Source organism: Peromyscus eremicus, chromosome 20 (genome assembly GCF_949786415.1).
Source record: "Peromyscus eremicus chromosome 20, PerEre_H2_v1, whole genome shotgun sequence".
Classification (NCBI taxonomy): Eukaryota; Metazoa; Chordata; class Mammalia; order Rodentia; family Cricetidae; genus Peromyscus; species Peromyscus eremicus.
This window is the reverse complement of record NC_081436.1, coordinates 20823188-20838672: the sequence shown is the minus strand read 5'-3', so window position 1 is coordinate 20838672 and position 15485 is coordinate 20823188. Positions and strand designations below refer to the sequence as shown.

The window sequence follows — 15485 nt, the reverse complement described above, 5'->3', positions numbered from 1 at the left end:
ATTCAAACTCCAGAGGTAGAAGCAGCTGGATCTCTTCAAGTTCAAGGCTAGTCTGGTCTACATAATGAGTTCCAGGATAGCCAGGGCAATATAGAAAAATCCTGTCTCAAAAAAAATACTGTTTTTAAAAAGAGCCTTTGATGTCAGATCCCAACTTCAGGTGCAGAAAATGAAATGTTGATTCTTTTCCAGAGTTCCTATCTCTCTATGTGTTAGATCTCTGCTACCGTAATGAAATATCTGAGATAATTATTAAAAGTAAAGGTTTTGTTGTTATTGTTTTGAGACAGGGTCTCAAGTAGCCCCGGCTGGTCTCCAACTCACTGTGTAGCTTAGGCCTTCCTTGAACTTCTGATTCTCCTGCATCTCACTCCCAAGTGTTGGAATTACAGGTGTCCAATAACATACCTAGTTTTTATTTTGTCTAAAGACAAAATCTCACAATGTGTTTAGTCTGGCCTGAAATTTATTATATAGGCCAGGTTGGCCTCGAACTGTGACAGTCCTCCTTGCCTCTGCCTCACCTGGTGCTGGGGTTATGGGTGTCAGTTGGGGTGTGTGTGTGTGTGTGTGTGTGTGTGTGTGTGTGTGTGTGTGTGTATACATGCTGTGGCATGCATGTGGAAGTCAGAGGACAACTTGTGGGCGTCAGTTCACTCTGTCACTATGTGGGTCCCGGGGATTGAACACAGGTGGTTAGGCTTGGTGGTACACCCTTTATCTACTGAGCCATTCTGCTGGCACTTTGTTTTTATTTTTGTTGTTGAATGGTTTTTTTTTTTTTGTGGTGGTTATTGTTTTATTTTTGAGACAGGATCTTACTGTATAGCCTGGGCTGACCTAGAACTTACTATGTAGACAAAATTTGCTTCAAATTAAAAGATTTGCCTGCCTGTGCCTCAGGATTAAAGATGTGTGCCACAATTCCCAACTGTTCTTTTTATCCTTGAATTCAGCAAGGAGGGAGAAAGATTGTAAGAGCCGGAGATGATAGATGATTCCAAGGAACCAGTGTCTTCTAGAGACACAGGACTGATGCACATAACTCACAGAGACAGATAGCACATACAAGACCTCACAGGTTCAAACCAGACAAAATCCCAGCATGGAGAAGGGGAAGTGGACACTAAGTGGCTGTTTGTAACTAATACCCTCTGAGAAAGGGAAATCAGTTTTCTTGACTGGAGCGTCACTGGGCTATCAACCACACTCCAGGGCACACCCTGTGCCCAGGAGTAGCAGGTCAACACCAAACGGTTTTTGTTTGTTTATACCTTTGTTTTTTATTTTATGAGTTTAGGGGAAGAAAGAGGGAGAGAACATGAAGTAGGGAGGGAGGTGGGAAGATCTGTGAGGAGGTGGGGGAGGGGAGGTGGAGTTACAAATGGTTGTGAGCTGCCTTGTGGGTGCTGGGAATTGAACCTGGGTCCTCTGAAAGAGCAGCCAGTGCTCTTAACTACTGAGCCACCTCTCCAGAGCCACCCCTCCCTAAAAAAATCACGTTTTCCCTTTTAGTTATAATTCCCTCCAAATGATACTCCTCACTGAGGGTGTTTTCATAAACATAACAAACTTTAACAAATAAAATATGTATCTGTACAACTCTAAGTCATGACCAGAGGCTGTTTCCAGGTAATTCAGATCGCCTCACCAGACGAAAGCTAAAGCTTTCGTCTGCTGAGGGCTAAAGAAAAGGTTTTAGCACAACTGGATTCTCGTGTGTGTTTCCCTTGGCATTGTGTTTTGGTGTTCTTCAGTTATTCTTTGCTCACAGGGTAACAGTTTTTTTTTTTCCTTTTTGCCATTCCCAGTTGCCTATGGAGTCCCGCCTGCGGGATACGGAGCCTCACCTCCCAGTTATAATGTCCTGCCTCCTGGATACGGAGCTAGGGGATATGGATCCCCTCCTCCTGTATATGGAGCTACCCCTATGGGCTATGGAGTCCTGCCTCCTGGATATGAAGCCCCCACTATGGAGTACGGAGTCCCACCTCCCACATATGAAGTTCCACCTCCCAGATACGAGGTCCCACCTCCCAGATACGAAACTACAACTGTGGGATCTGGATCTCCACCTCCTAGATATGAAGCCCCACCTATGGGTCATGAGACTTCTCCTTCAGGACATAGGTTCATACCTCCTATATCCAGTGCCTCACCTGCAGCACACCAAGTTCCACCTTCTGGGTCTGAAGCAGGGCATCCCACTTCTGTGGCAGCCCAGACTCCTGGATTCCAGGCATCTTTTCCCTCTACCTCATCTTCACAAGCACATTCTCCCTCTTCTAAGATGTAAACCTTGAAGTTAACCAAGCAAACTGCACCCTAGCATCGATGTCAAGAAAGAACATTTAGGTGTATGATCCCAGACCCATCCTAGGTAGTTGATCCCCCACCTTGGAAGTTCAGTCATAGGACAGACCTAAGCTTGATCTCCTTGTTGAGATTTTAGAAGCAGTGTCAACTCTTGATTAGCTGGATAAAGGAGGAATAGCTCCAGAGGGCTAATTCCCTAATGACTTGGTTGCATTGGATGCATTTTAAAACATACCTTGATGTGAGCTGGTAAAAAAGCCTCCTGCCTTTCTCCTCATGTGCATTAGAAAATCTTTATAATACTCTATTTGCTAGGTACTAAGATCTGCTAAAATGTCATGTTGAGAGCTGAGCCTGGTTGTGCAGGCCTATAACACCAGCTGCCATAGAGGATGGCACAGAAGGATGGCAAGTTCAAGGCTTGCCTGGACTGCAGAGTCAACACCAGCCTGGGCACCCTAGTGAGAGCTTGTCTCAAAGACTATAAAAAGGGCTAGGGATAGAGCTCAGTTGTAGTGTGCTTACCTAGTATGCTGATGGTCCTAGGTTTAATCCCCAGTACCAAAATTAATTGATTAATTGAAATTGCAAGTGCCAGGCATGGATGCACATGCCTGTAATGCCAGCACTTGAGAGGAAGAGGCAGGAGGTTCAGAAGTTCAAGATCATCTCTGGCTATGTAGGGAGTTAAATATCAGCCTGGATGGGCTACATTAGAACCTGTCTCAAAAACAAAATCAAAGCATCACATTGGACACAGTTGTTTCTTAGAGTATTCTTTATATTAGAGACAAAATGGAACAACCTTAATTTCCGGTGAGAGGGGGTCTTGTAAATTATAGCATATACATATACTAGAAGAGTATGTAGATGTTATAGAGAAGGCAGCCTTTAAGACCAAAACAAAGCAATAAGGGGAAAAGATCACAGGTCCAAAGCAACATACTAGGAGGGAGTAATTTCTTACATGTGTATTAAAACTTTTAAGTCTACAGTCAGAATATGCAAAGAGCTAGGAAAAGAAGCAGGGATCAGGGGAGATGGCTCAGTTGCTTACCTGCTTGTCACAAGCATGGGGGCCTGCCATTGATCATTAGTACTTATAAGAAGCATACACCTGTAACTGCAGTTCTGGGGGTGCAGAGACAAGGTCCTTGTGGCTTGCTGGCCAGCAATCAGGCTGAATCTGTGAGCCCCTGGGTCAGAGACCTTATTTCAAATAAGGTGGAGAGCAACTGGGGAATACACCCAACATTGACCTCTGACCCTTCATGCCCATGCACAAATAGGCGTGCACATCTGTACACACAATTTTTTAACTTTAAAAGGAAAGAAATGTATAAAATGTGAATTACCGCCGGGCGGTGGTGGCGCACGCCTTTAATCCCAGCACTCGGGAGGCAGAGCCAGGCGGATCTCTGTGAGTTCGAGGCCAGCCTGGTCTCCAAAGTTAGTTCCAGGAAAGGCACAAAGCTACACAGAGAAACCCTGTCTCGAAAAACCAAAAAAAAAAAAAAAATGTGAATTACCAGTTACCAACTGAAGCAATAACTGTGTCATAAAATTTATGACAAAATACTTAAAAGGCTGTGCAATTCAAGTAGTAGTAGGGAGACTTTCCAAACATTGAATGGTTTGTCCTGCACTGCCGAGGATTGAACTCGGTCGTGCACACACCAGCAACTGCTCTACCCCTGAGATGCCTTCTCCACCTCATCAGAGATCCACCTGCCTCTGCCTCCTGAGTGCTGGAATTAAAGACGTGTGCCACCACTGCCTGGCTCTACAGCTAGATCTTGTGGAGGCATTTTCTCAGTTGAGGTTCCCTCCTTTCAGATAACTAGCTTGTGTCAAGTTGACTTAAAACTATCTAGCACAACACAGTGAGACCCTGTTTGTCTTAGTTACTTTTCTATTGTTGCAATAAAACACCATGGCCAAGGCAATCTATTAAAAAAGACAACTTTTGGGACTTCCACTTTCAGAGGTCAGAGTCCATGACCATCATGGCAGCAAGCATGGACACTCACTATAACTCCTCTTGGATATCCTGATATTGCCCCAAGTCATGCAGATCCTGTGGTGGTTGTTCCACAGGACTAGTCCCTTTACTTGCTCCAGCAGGTCATAGATGGGGTAGATGTTAGGATAGGCCAATCCAAGGCTCAAGATGTGAGTATAGGTGGTACCTGAGCTGGTTGGTCTGGCCACTGGGACCACCACCCTCCAGTGAGGGACAGGGCCACTTCTCCTGTGCCCATGATGGGAGTTAGGGCCATCTCTTCTGGTGCAGGGTCAGCTCTCCTGCTGCCAGTGAACAGCAAGAGGCAGGGCCAGCCATCCCAGGGACAGTGAGGGGCAGGACCAACTCAGTGCTGCCCTCCATTTTCAACATGCATGGTTCCTATGACCCACCCCCCAGGGCAACATGGGCAATGGACTTTATCACAGACCCCGGCTGTATCAGGAACATGGACTCAGACATAGCCTTCAGCATCAGCTCAGGCCAAGACCTCACTATAGTCCCATTGGTGGCACAAGCCACCCAGACCAGCATGGCCCCAGTGGTAATACAGTCCTTGGGTGCCAACATAGCCACAGGTTGCAGTTTAGACTCCAGGCATCTGTGTAGCCTTTGGTGGTACCACAGGCTACAGACATCAATGTAGACCCGGGCTGCTGTGGGACCATGGACCCAGACATGGTCCTTTGAAGCAGCCCAGGGCCAGATGACACAATGGTCCCAGGTGGCAGCACAGGCCCTTCAGGTCGGTATCACTCTGGCTTCAGGGTGGCCCTCAGGCCCTAACATGGTCCCAGGTGAGGGCTCAGATTCTGGGCATCCACATGACCCCTGATGTTGACAGGTGCCATGAACATCAACAGAGACCCTGGCTGCAGCAGGGCCACAGACCCACCAATGGCTCCTGGCTGCAGCTCAAGCCTGGAGGACTCCATGGCCCTGAGTGACAACCCAGGCCAACCAGATAGGGATAATCCCATCTGTGGCTTGGCCTTCAGGCACTACTTGGCCATGTGTAGTAGCCCTGACCCCAGGACTCTTCAGGGCCCTCAGTGGTAACAGGCCAAAGACATCTACACCACCAGGGCTGTAGTAGGTTCACAGACCCAGACATGGCCTTTGGCAACAGCCTAGAACCTGAGAACACCATGTCCCCAGGTGGCAAGCAGTATGACAGTATGTTCTTCATGGCCTTCTCCTCTTCCGATTCATCTCTTTCTATAGGACATTGTCTTATTGTTCTTATTGCTGTGAAAAGACAACTTGACATTCTCTTACAAAGAAAATATTTAATTGAGGTGGTATCTTACAGTTCAGAGGTTCCATTATCATCATGACTGGGAGCATGGCGGTGTGCAGGCACACATGGAACTGGCTTCATCTTGACCAGAAGGCACCAGGAAGTCGACTGACTGCCACACTGAAGGAAGCATGAGAAAAAGAGACCTCAAAGACAGCCCCTACAGTGACACACTCCTCCAACAAGGCCACACCTCCTAATAGGACCTCTCCCTTAGAGGGCCATTTTCTTTCTAGCCACCACACTCTGCTTCGACAGATCCAGGAAGAATTTAGCTGGGCCTACTGCTTACCCAAAGCATTGTGCTGGGTCCCACGGCAGCCCACTGACCCTTTGGGGCACTTCCTGGGTTGTCAGATTTCACTCCTCTTCCTGTCTCTTTTACCTTCCATATAGAAGTTATGGTCTACTTGCTCACACAATCTGTATTAGGAATATGAAGGAGTGGAAAGAGTGACCGCCCTTAGGCCTGACAGCGGACTCACAAAATGAACCCCCAGGTGCTCCTCTTTGCAGGTGAGTACATGCCCAACAGCCTGCCAAATAGAGCTTTCCTTTGTCAACTGTCCCGAGAGATCCGGGAGAAATACACAGGTTGTATAGCTGGTGTGCTTTCAATCCATAAATTAACATAGGAAAGAAACGGTGTATGTCTTTGTTTCTCTCAATTTAATTTTGTTGCTAAGGCACCCCTCATCGTCTCGCTAGTTGATGTGTTTTCCCAGGATTTTGCAGAAGTACCTAAACGTCAGACCACTACGGTTTGGTCCTGCCGTTCCATCAAGTCTAAGGGCCCATGACATAGGGACTTAGGGGAAGTCACAGATCCAACCTTAGGCCAACACTGCTCAAGACAGATGGTGTAACGGCCTTACTGCCCATTGCTTGAGAGACCCAGACTCTCTCTAGATTCCCAGACCCCCTTTTCTCAGCTGCTATGGGTCTGTATGGTCTCCACCTCCTGAGCATACCTGGGTATAACCTTGAAGTTCCACAGAACATAGGGGTGGGCCTCCGAGTACACATTGACTTGCCCTTCCTTGTTCAGAACCCAGCCAATGGTTGGAAAATCTTGTATGTGTGAATATCTTCAAAACAGAGACAAAATCCAGATTAATACTGCAAAATCTCAGTTTGCTGCAGAGGTTACTTAGACACTGGGTAGCAAGTGGGCTGTAGCATCTGTCTTGGCCTTTCGCTTGAGCGAATTCTGGGGAGTGGAAAGCGTAGGACACACTCATCCCACAGTGCTGGTGAATACTCTTCCAAAGGTAGCATCATGGATGGCGCAGGGGGATTCCAGCCTACAGCTGTGACCAAATGTTCCTGCCTCCTGTAGGTGGTTAGTACTAATCACCCAGCTTCTTCCTGACCCCAGAGTCCTCTGCCCTTCCAGTGCTACCTGCCTTGTCTCTTCACTTGTAACCTCTCGCGCGCTGGTGTTTGCTGCCGCTGGTACCCTAGTCCTAGTCTGTTCTCCAGACTCCAGCTGAAAGGCAGGCAGACACCTTCTGACACACTAGAATAAGCATCTCTTTAAAAAAAAATTTTTTTAAAGTTTTATTTATTTCATATAGTGTTCTGTCTGCATGTATGCCTGCGTGCCAGAAGAGGGCACCAGATCTCATTGTAGATGGATGGTTGTGAGCCACTATGTGGTTGCTGGGACTTGAACTCAGGAACTCTGGAAGAGCAACCAGTGCTCTTAACCTCTGAGCCATCTCTCCAGTCCCTCTAAGCATCTCTTGCGGGAATGCTGGCAGATGTTAGAAAATTACCCAAATAATCCAGGCAGGCACAGCAGTGCACAGCACTCGGTCAATGCTTTCTTCCTACCATGCGGATCCACAGGATTAAAGTCAGATCCACAGGATTGGTGGCAGCTGCCATTGCCTTCTGAGCCATCTTGCCATACTTGGGAGGCTGAGTTAGGAGGGTAGTGAGCAGGAGGCCAGTCTGAGCTGTATAGTCAGCTCAGACCCTGTTACAAAACGTAGCAAAACAACCATCACCATCATGCAGCAATAATCTAACCTCCAAAATATAATAAATGAGAAAAATTGAGTCACCATTCATCCCATTTATGTCACCACTATGCTTATGTATGTGGCAACTGAGCAGGTCTTGGGGAGAACTTCGACAGAGTCAACAGGTTGCTTCTGGGTGGGGAGACACATGAATTAGGGAAAAGGCCCGAGAGAGACTATAAACTCCATTTGTACCTTTGAATTTTGTTCAGTGTTCATGTAAAACCTATTTTTTAAATAAATAATTTAAAAGATAAGTGAATAACTTGCCTAGTTCCACTTTGCTTCCATACTGTACAGTGGCTTCCCACAGTCTCCAGGGTAAAGGCTAGACTTCTGGTTCTTGTGTATACAGGACCTTGTTACTATTCATGCTCTACCTGCCCTACTCTGACCTCTCCAGCTGTGTGATCCAGCTGTGCTGAACACAGGCAGACACTGAAGTGAGCTGGCTTTGCTTCTGTGCCTTCCTCCCCACATCATTCCACTCATCTTTCAAAACAGCCCAGAAGTCCTTTCTCCTAAGAGCGTGCGTGCTCTGAGCTCCGCTTCTGAGCTAATTGCCTTCTGCTGAGCTTGTGGAGTGCCCTTTGTGTGTTCAGCAAAGGGCTGTGTGAGTCCTGGAGGGACTGTGTGTGGACTTCTCTCCCCTACAACCAGTAGGCTGTAGGTTCCTGGGGAACAGAGGCTATGTCTCATTGCTGGGGCTTGGCATAGAGTAGGTGGCTATTAAGGGTTTGTTGAGTGAAAAAAAGACATCGTGTTTCTGGATTTACTATGCGCGCGCACACACACACGCACGCACATACACACACACACATGAGCACATACACACACACACACACACACACACTGCTGATTTCTAGCCCTCCAGATGAAGGTTATAATGTGTAGAATCAGTTTTGTTCGTCAGACTGTTAAAAGAAATTAGAAATAAAAAATTTCAGACTTGGGGGAGAGCTGTGCTCTCTGGCTGCTTGAGATGTTCCGTGTTGGAGACAGGCCTTTATTGCACCTCCTCCCATGACACAATCATGGTTTACAGGGTTCCAGCTGGCCAAAGCTGGCAAGTTCTATGGTCCCACAGGATTCTGTGTTCAAAAGGCTTTTGAAAATGCTGTCATAGTTGGTTGCTAGGCAACAGGCCAACTTAATCCTACAGTGATCCATTGAGGTAGGTGCTGTTCATAGCTTCATGTTACAGCTGAGCATAATAAAGTTTGAGGACCTTAGAAAACCAGAGCACCTACAACCATTCGGGGGTGGAGGAGGCCAGGTGTGGTGGCGCACACCTTTAAATCTAGAAGCAGATGGATCTTCGTGAGTTCAAGGCCAGCCTGGTCTACACAGTGAACACCAGGCCAGCTATGACTGCAGATTGAGAATTATAGCTGCCTGACCCTGACCTCTGGAAAGAGACTGTGCTCACCAAGTTTTCCTAGCAGGAATCTACCGACCATCTTGTGAAAAACTACACCAAAGTCTCTGTGTGGAGGATTCTGGCTCCAGTTATGGCTACCATATAAGGGTTTTTGTTTGTTGGTTTTGGTTTTGGTGTTTCAAGACAGGGTTTCTCTGTGTGGCTCTGTCTGTCCTGGAATTTGCTCTGTAGACCAGGTTGGCTTCAAACACACAGAGATTCACCTGTCTCTGCCTCCTGAATTCTGGGATTAAGTCTGTTCTGAGAAAGAGAGAGAGAGAGACAGAGACAGAGAGAGACAGAGACAGAGACAGAGAGACAGAGACAGAGAGAGACAGAGAGAGACAGAAAGAGACAGAGAGAGAGCTCACCCTCAGGAATAGGCAGGTGAGGAAAACTTAGATGTAGTCAGATTTTTCTTTGGGCCACCAGCTCACAAATAACACGGAGACTTATTATTAATTATGAAAGCTGGGCCTTAGCTTAGGCTTGTCCCACTAGCTCTTATAACTTAAATTAACGTGCTTTTATTAGTCTACGTTTTACCATGTGGCTAATTCTTTATCTTTCTTTCATCCTGTATGTCTGACTCCCTCCATGTCTCCTTGGCCTCTTCTCTGTGCCTCAATTATCTCCTCCTACTTCCTCTCTCTGCCCAGAAGTCCCACCTATACAGCCTGCCTAGCCACTGGCCGTTCAGCTCTTCATTACACCAATCACAGCAATACATTTTCACACAGTGTACACATGTCCCACAACACTTAGGCTACTTATCTGGAGAAGTGGATCCAAGTCTTATGACTTCCTCAACTCCCTAAAGCATACGTGAATATTTTTAGTTTACAGAAAGAGATAAAAGTTTTAGGTATATTAGCATTACCATTTGTTTGTAATCTGTACTGAAATCCACATTGTAGAAAAAGCAGCCAACAAGTGTCTGTACAACAGCTGGATTAGACTCACCTTTGAGCTACAGCAGAAGCTATGGCTTTGGGTTAAAAAGCATGAACATTCTTTTCTCTGTCCTGAGGGCTGGACATATAGACTGGACAGAGATTTTTTTTAGCCCAGTGAGAAGGATCTTTAAGTCTATACTTAGGATTTCTACTGCTTTGATGAAACACCATGACCAAAAACCAAGTTGAGGAGAAAAGGGTTTATTTGGCTTACCCTTCCACATTGCTGTTCATCACTGAAGGAAGTCAGGACAGGAACTGAAACAGGGCAGGAACCTGGAGGCAGGAGCTGATGCAGAGGCCACAGAGGGGTGCTGCTTACTGCCTCTAGCTTTCACATCTTGCTTTCTTACAGAACCCAGGACCGCCAGCCCAGAGATGGAACCACCCACCATGGGCTGGGCCCTCCTCCATCGATCACTAATTGAGAAGATGCCTTGAGAAGATGCTGGATCTCATGGAGGCATTTCCTCAGCTGGGGCTCCTTCCTCTCTGATGACTCTAGCTTGTGTCAAGTTGACATAAAACCAGCCAGTACACAACCAAAGCAAATCTGAAATTGTGAACTGTGACTAATAATAGTAATCAGTGCTTTACCAGTTTATCCTAGTTCCATTGATCCATGTTAAAACCTTGAACTTTTGAAATCTTATTATCACAACAGCATAGCGGAAAGAAATCTGAAACATTTCTCATTTTTAAAAATATACCGTAAATCACTTCCTTAGACCTTCCTAACTTACGTTTATGCATTTTAGACCCTAATACTTAAGCTTTCCCATCCTCAGACCTTTACAACTTGTATTTACCTTAGAGCACTTTCTTAGACCCTCAGGACATACATAAACTTTAAACTTTTTCTTTCCATCTAATCATTTACCAGAGATGCAAGTAGTTATTACTGAAAGCAGTCATTGCAAAGCAAGTTTTTTTTTTTTAAATAAAGGAATAGTAAAAGTTATATCTGAAATCTGTTTATCCTGTTTATGCTCATCCTTCATATTCCATATGAAGCCTGTTAGCAAGGCAAACCTGTCTGCCTTTTCTCAACAGGAGACCTAGGAGCTCTAGAAAAAGCAAGGCCTGATTTTTACATATGAAATGAACTAATGAGGTAGCTGCAGCCTTGGGGGAAGGAGCTGGTTGCCTGTGGCTGTTAAACTGACAAAGCTATGGTTAGCCTAGCCATCAATGCCATCGGAGTTCTGAGACGGATAAATTACAGCAGGTTGTATAACCCAAACACGTACGTGTCAGTTAAAACGACAGAGACTAACCCACTACCTAGACAGTTACCCTAAGATCCCATGGTCTCAATGGCTTCCTCAGGAGCAAATGTCCCAGCCCAGCACAGGCCCAGAAGATCTGAGAGACTTTCCTATGGAGGAGGAACTAGGGGATCTGGCCTACCTTGTGTAGCCAAAGTGGAGCAATCAATTCTCCAGCGTCTGGCTTGTCCACAGTTTGGGCAAGGTTCCTGGCAGTGGGTGGGGCATGGGGCAGTTTTGTCCAGTGGTTAGTGCTGCCACAATTCAGGTAGCGTTGTCCGTGCCCCATAATCTTCTCTGGAGACCTTAGGGTCGCTGCTAGGAGTTTGCATTTATGTCTATCATGGAAAACTTTTTTCTTTAAACATTCTAAGTGCCATATTCATTAGATCTATGAAGACTTTGAGGACCATAATCTGTTAAATATATTGGAACCAAACAAACTTTGTTTTTAGTTACTGGCTGTTGGCATTCTGGCCCACTCCTTGGGGACCCACCCTTCATCCTGATGTAAAAATCTCCTTTAAGGAAAACTCCCTCCCTTCTTCTTCCTCTTCCCTTCCTCTCTTTCTTCTTGCCATGAGGTGTGCACACCTCCACTTTCCCTCCCTCCCTCCCTCCCTCCCTCCCTCCCTCCCTCCCTCCCTCCCTCTCTTTCTCTCTCTGTGTCTCTGTCTCTCTGTCTCTCTCATTATAAACTCTCCATGTGGATGCTGTGTCTACATGGTATGGGTGACTTTCCACTGCGCCACGCCGCCACCTGCCGCGTCCGCATGGCGTGTCTCCCTCACCCATGGGGCACCTTGGCCCCACCCGCCAAGGCCTCCCACGTGCTGTGTCATGACACTGGCTTTAGGCTTAATCTTGAAAACACACATGGGAGGCTGAATAATGCTTTTCATTGTAAATGAATTACATTTGAACTTAGCAGGGCTGCACGCATAGTTCTGAGAACATTAAAGAATTAATTATTGTGCCAGGAGGCGGTGGTGGAGCACACCTTTAATCCCAGCCCTTGGAAGGCAGAGGCAGGCAGATCTCTGTGAGTTCAAGGTCAGCTTGGTCTACAGAGAGAGTTCCAAGACAGCCAGGGCTACACAGTGAAACCCTATCTCAAAAAATCCAAAAGAATTTGACTATTTACCAGGTGACTGAGTATTAACTCGTATGTATCAATTTACAACAAGTTAGTAGCTTTTATAAGATTAGGATTTTACAGCTTTACCTCTGTTAAGTTTGAGCCTTAATTTTGATTGAAGATTTAATTGGATCTCTTTTAGCATTAAAATAAAGCTTTAAACCATAAGTACAGTCCACAGAGACTGGGAACTTTCCTGGTCCTTTTATAGTGTACCATTACAGAATACTACAGTTTCTCATATGGCTCAGTTTATCCAGAACAAAGTTAGCAAAGACAAAGAGGCTAGACATATATTGCTGTGAACATGAGTAGACTAAGAATTTATAAATTTTATTTATCAAACATATCTATGTTGTTCCTCATTTGAAATTTTCTAGAAGCCTGGTGTTGAACACAGTTGGCATAAGTAGTTAGACACACACCTCTATATCAGTTTGTGTTGACCTGAGTACACCTTAGGTAAGAAGAGGCATTGTATAGGCTCTTTGCCAGATGGCTCAGGTCATTGTCTTGCTTCATCATAAGATAGGGATATCCCAGTTTCTGATGTTTAGTGTTTGGTGCTCATAGCTGTGACCCTAACTCTTTAGTCATGTATTTATTTATTTATTTATTTATTTATTTATTTATTTATTTATTTGATTTTCAAGGCAGGGTTTCTCTGTGTAACAGCCCTGGCTGTCCTGGAACTCTCTTTGTAGACCAGACTGGCCTCGAACTTCCAGAGAGCTGCCTGCCTCTGCCTTAGTGCTGGGATTAAAGGCGTGTGCCACCACTGCCTGGTTATTTTTTAAGATTACATATTACTAAAGATATAATATAAAACATTTTATGAACTTAAAATATTCTCGACTGGTGGGGTTAACAAAGTGTGTATGTATATTCTGATCCCACCCCTTGGGGCCACCCTGTGTCCTGATGTAGAAGCCTCTTCTTTTTTTTTTTTTTTAATTATTAAGAAATTTTTATTCATTTTACATACCAACCACAGATCCCCCTCTTCCCTCCTCCTGCCCTTCCAGCTTTCCCCTTCAACCCACCCCCCATTCCCTCCTACAAGAAGGTAAGGCCTCCCATGGGGAGTCAGCAGAGTCTGGTACATTCAGTAGAAGCAGGTCCAAGCCCCTCTCCCTGACTCAAGGTTGTGTAAGGTGTCCCACCATAGGTAGTGGGCTCCAAAAAGCCAGCTCATGCATAGGAGATGGATCCTGATCCCACTGCCAGGGGGCCCCTTAAGCAGATCATGCTACACAACTGTCTTGCTTATGCAGAGGGCCTAGTCCAGTCCCATGGAGGCTCCATAGCTGTTGGTCTAAAGATCATGAGTTCCAAAAAAAAAAAAAAAAAAAGGGCTGGAGAGATGGCTCAGCCATTAAAGGCTAGGCTCACAACCAAAAATATAAGATCATGAGTTCCCACTAGTTTGGCCTGGTCGTCTCTGTATGTTTCCCCATCATGATCTTAATGCCCCTTGCTCATAGAATCCCTCGTCCCTCCCTTCATCTGGACTCCTGGAGCTCGGCCTGGTGTTTGGCTGTGGATCTCTGCATCTGCTTCCATCAGTTACTGGAGAAAGGCTCTATGATGACAGGATATTCACCAATCTGATTACTGGGGTAAGCCAGTTCAGGCACCCTCTCCAGTATTGCTAGTAGTCTAAGGTGGGTCATCCTTGTGGATTCTTGGGAACTTCCCTAGCACCAGGTTTCTCCCTGTCCCCATGATGTCTCCTTCTATCATGGTATCTCTTTCATTGCTCTCCCACTCCATCCCTGTTCCAACTCAACCATCCTGTTCCCTTATGCTCTCATCCCCCATCCCCTACCCTCCATTGCCCAACCCCCATCCCCAGTTTACTCACTGAGATCTCATCTTTTTCCCCTTCCCAGGGCAATCCATGCGTCCCTCTTAGGGTTCTCCTTGTTGGCTAGCTTTCTGGAGCTGTGGGTTGTACTCTGGCTATCCTTTGTTTTACATCTAGTATCCACTTATGAGCCTCTTCTTAAGGAAAAACTCCGCCCATTTCTCTCTCTCTCTCTCTCCCTCCACTCCAATGAGGTGTGCATCCCTTGACCCCCACCTCTGTCTCCCTTGTTCTGTCTTTTTTTCTGCCTCTTCATCTCTCTATTAGAATAAACTCTTCACGTGGATGCATCATCTGGGTTGTGTATCACTGGCCGTCGCCATGCCCGCCAGCCCACCGCTGCTGCTGCATCTGTGCAGCATGCCACACCAGCATGGTTCCCTGTACACCCAGGATACCCTCTGCCCCCCCCAATAATATAACAGTGTGCACCAGTGCACACACATACACGCAACAGTAACCACCAAGACTGAAAGGTGAAGAGGAGATGGAAGGTAAATGTGCAAGAGTCACAAAATATGTAGGACATGTATAATAGGAGTACAAGGAAGAAAGAGACCTTCACAGAACAAAGGGGCATCTTTCAGGGGTGGGATGAAGTCCCCTTAGCACAAGGGTAAGAGCACAAGCTGCCCCCAGAAACCACTCACAGAGTGCGGTCAAGTAGCTAAAATGCCATACTCGGTAAAATATTATCCTTGAAACAAAGGAGACATTTTCTCAGAAAAACAAAAATTGAATTGGTCCTTAGTAGAGCCTTTGAGGAAAGAGCAGCTTTCTCTCATAACCTCAACTACCAGATTGGTCAGAGATGGTGGCCTCATTCAGCAAAGTTCCAGTCACCTTAGCATGACGTGTTCATTTTAAACGTGGACATGCCAGAATCTGGAGTCATCTGATCACCTGGCCTCAACTGAGGGATTGTTTACCTTCAGCTTGGCCTGTGGGCTTGTCTGTGGGGCGTTGTCTTGATTGCTGTAGTGATTTGAAATGGAATGGCTCCCATAGACTCGCGTGTTTGAATGTTTGGCACTATTAGCCGGTGTGGCCTTGTTAGAGTAGGTGTGGCTTTGCTGGAGGTGTGTCACTAGGGGGTGGGCTTTCAGGTCTCAGAAGCTCAAGCCACACCCAGCGTGGCTTTCTTTTCCTGCTGCCTGCTGATCTGGATGT

General features: G+C 46.1%; 1 protein-coding gene across 3 annotated transcripts in view; it reads left to right on the top strand.

Annotated features, from left to right (window-relative positions):
- The window catches only part of Wbp2nl (WBP2 N-terminal like), a 15969-nt gene extending 12898 nt beyond the window's left edge, over nt 1-3071 (top strand). For all 3 annotated transcript variants that reach the window (XM_059247354.1, XM_059247353.1, XM_059247352.1), the window contains one exon: nt 1812-3071. In XM_059247354.1, the coding sequence (XP_059103337.1) occupies nt 1812-2296 (485 nt within the window). In that variant the 3' untranslated portion in view covers nt 2297-3071. The remainder of the gene's footprint in view (nt 1-1811) is intronic.
- The last annotated feature ends 12414 nt before the right edge of the window (nt 3072-15485 follow it).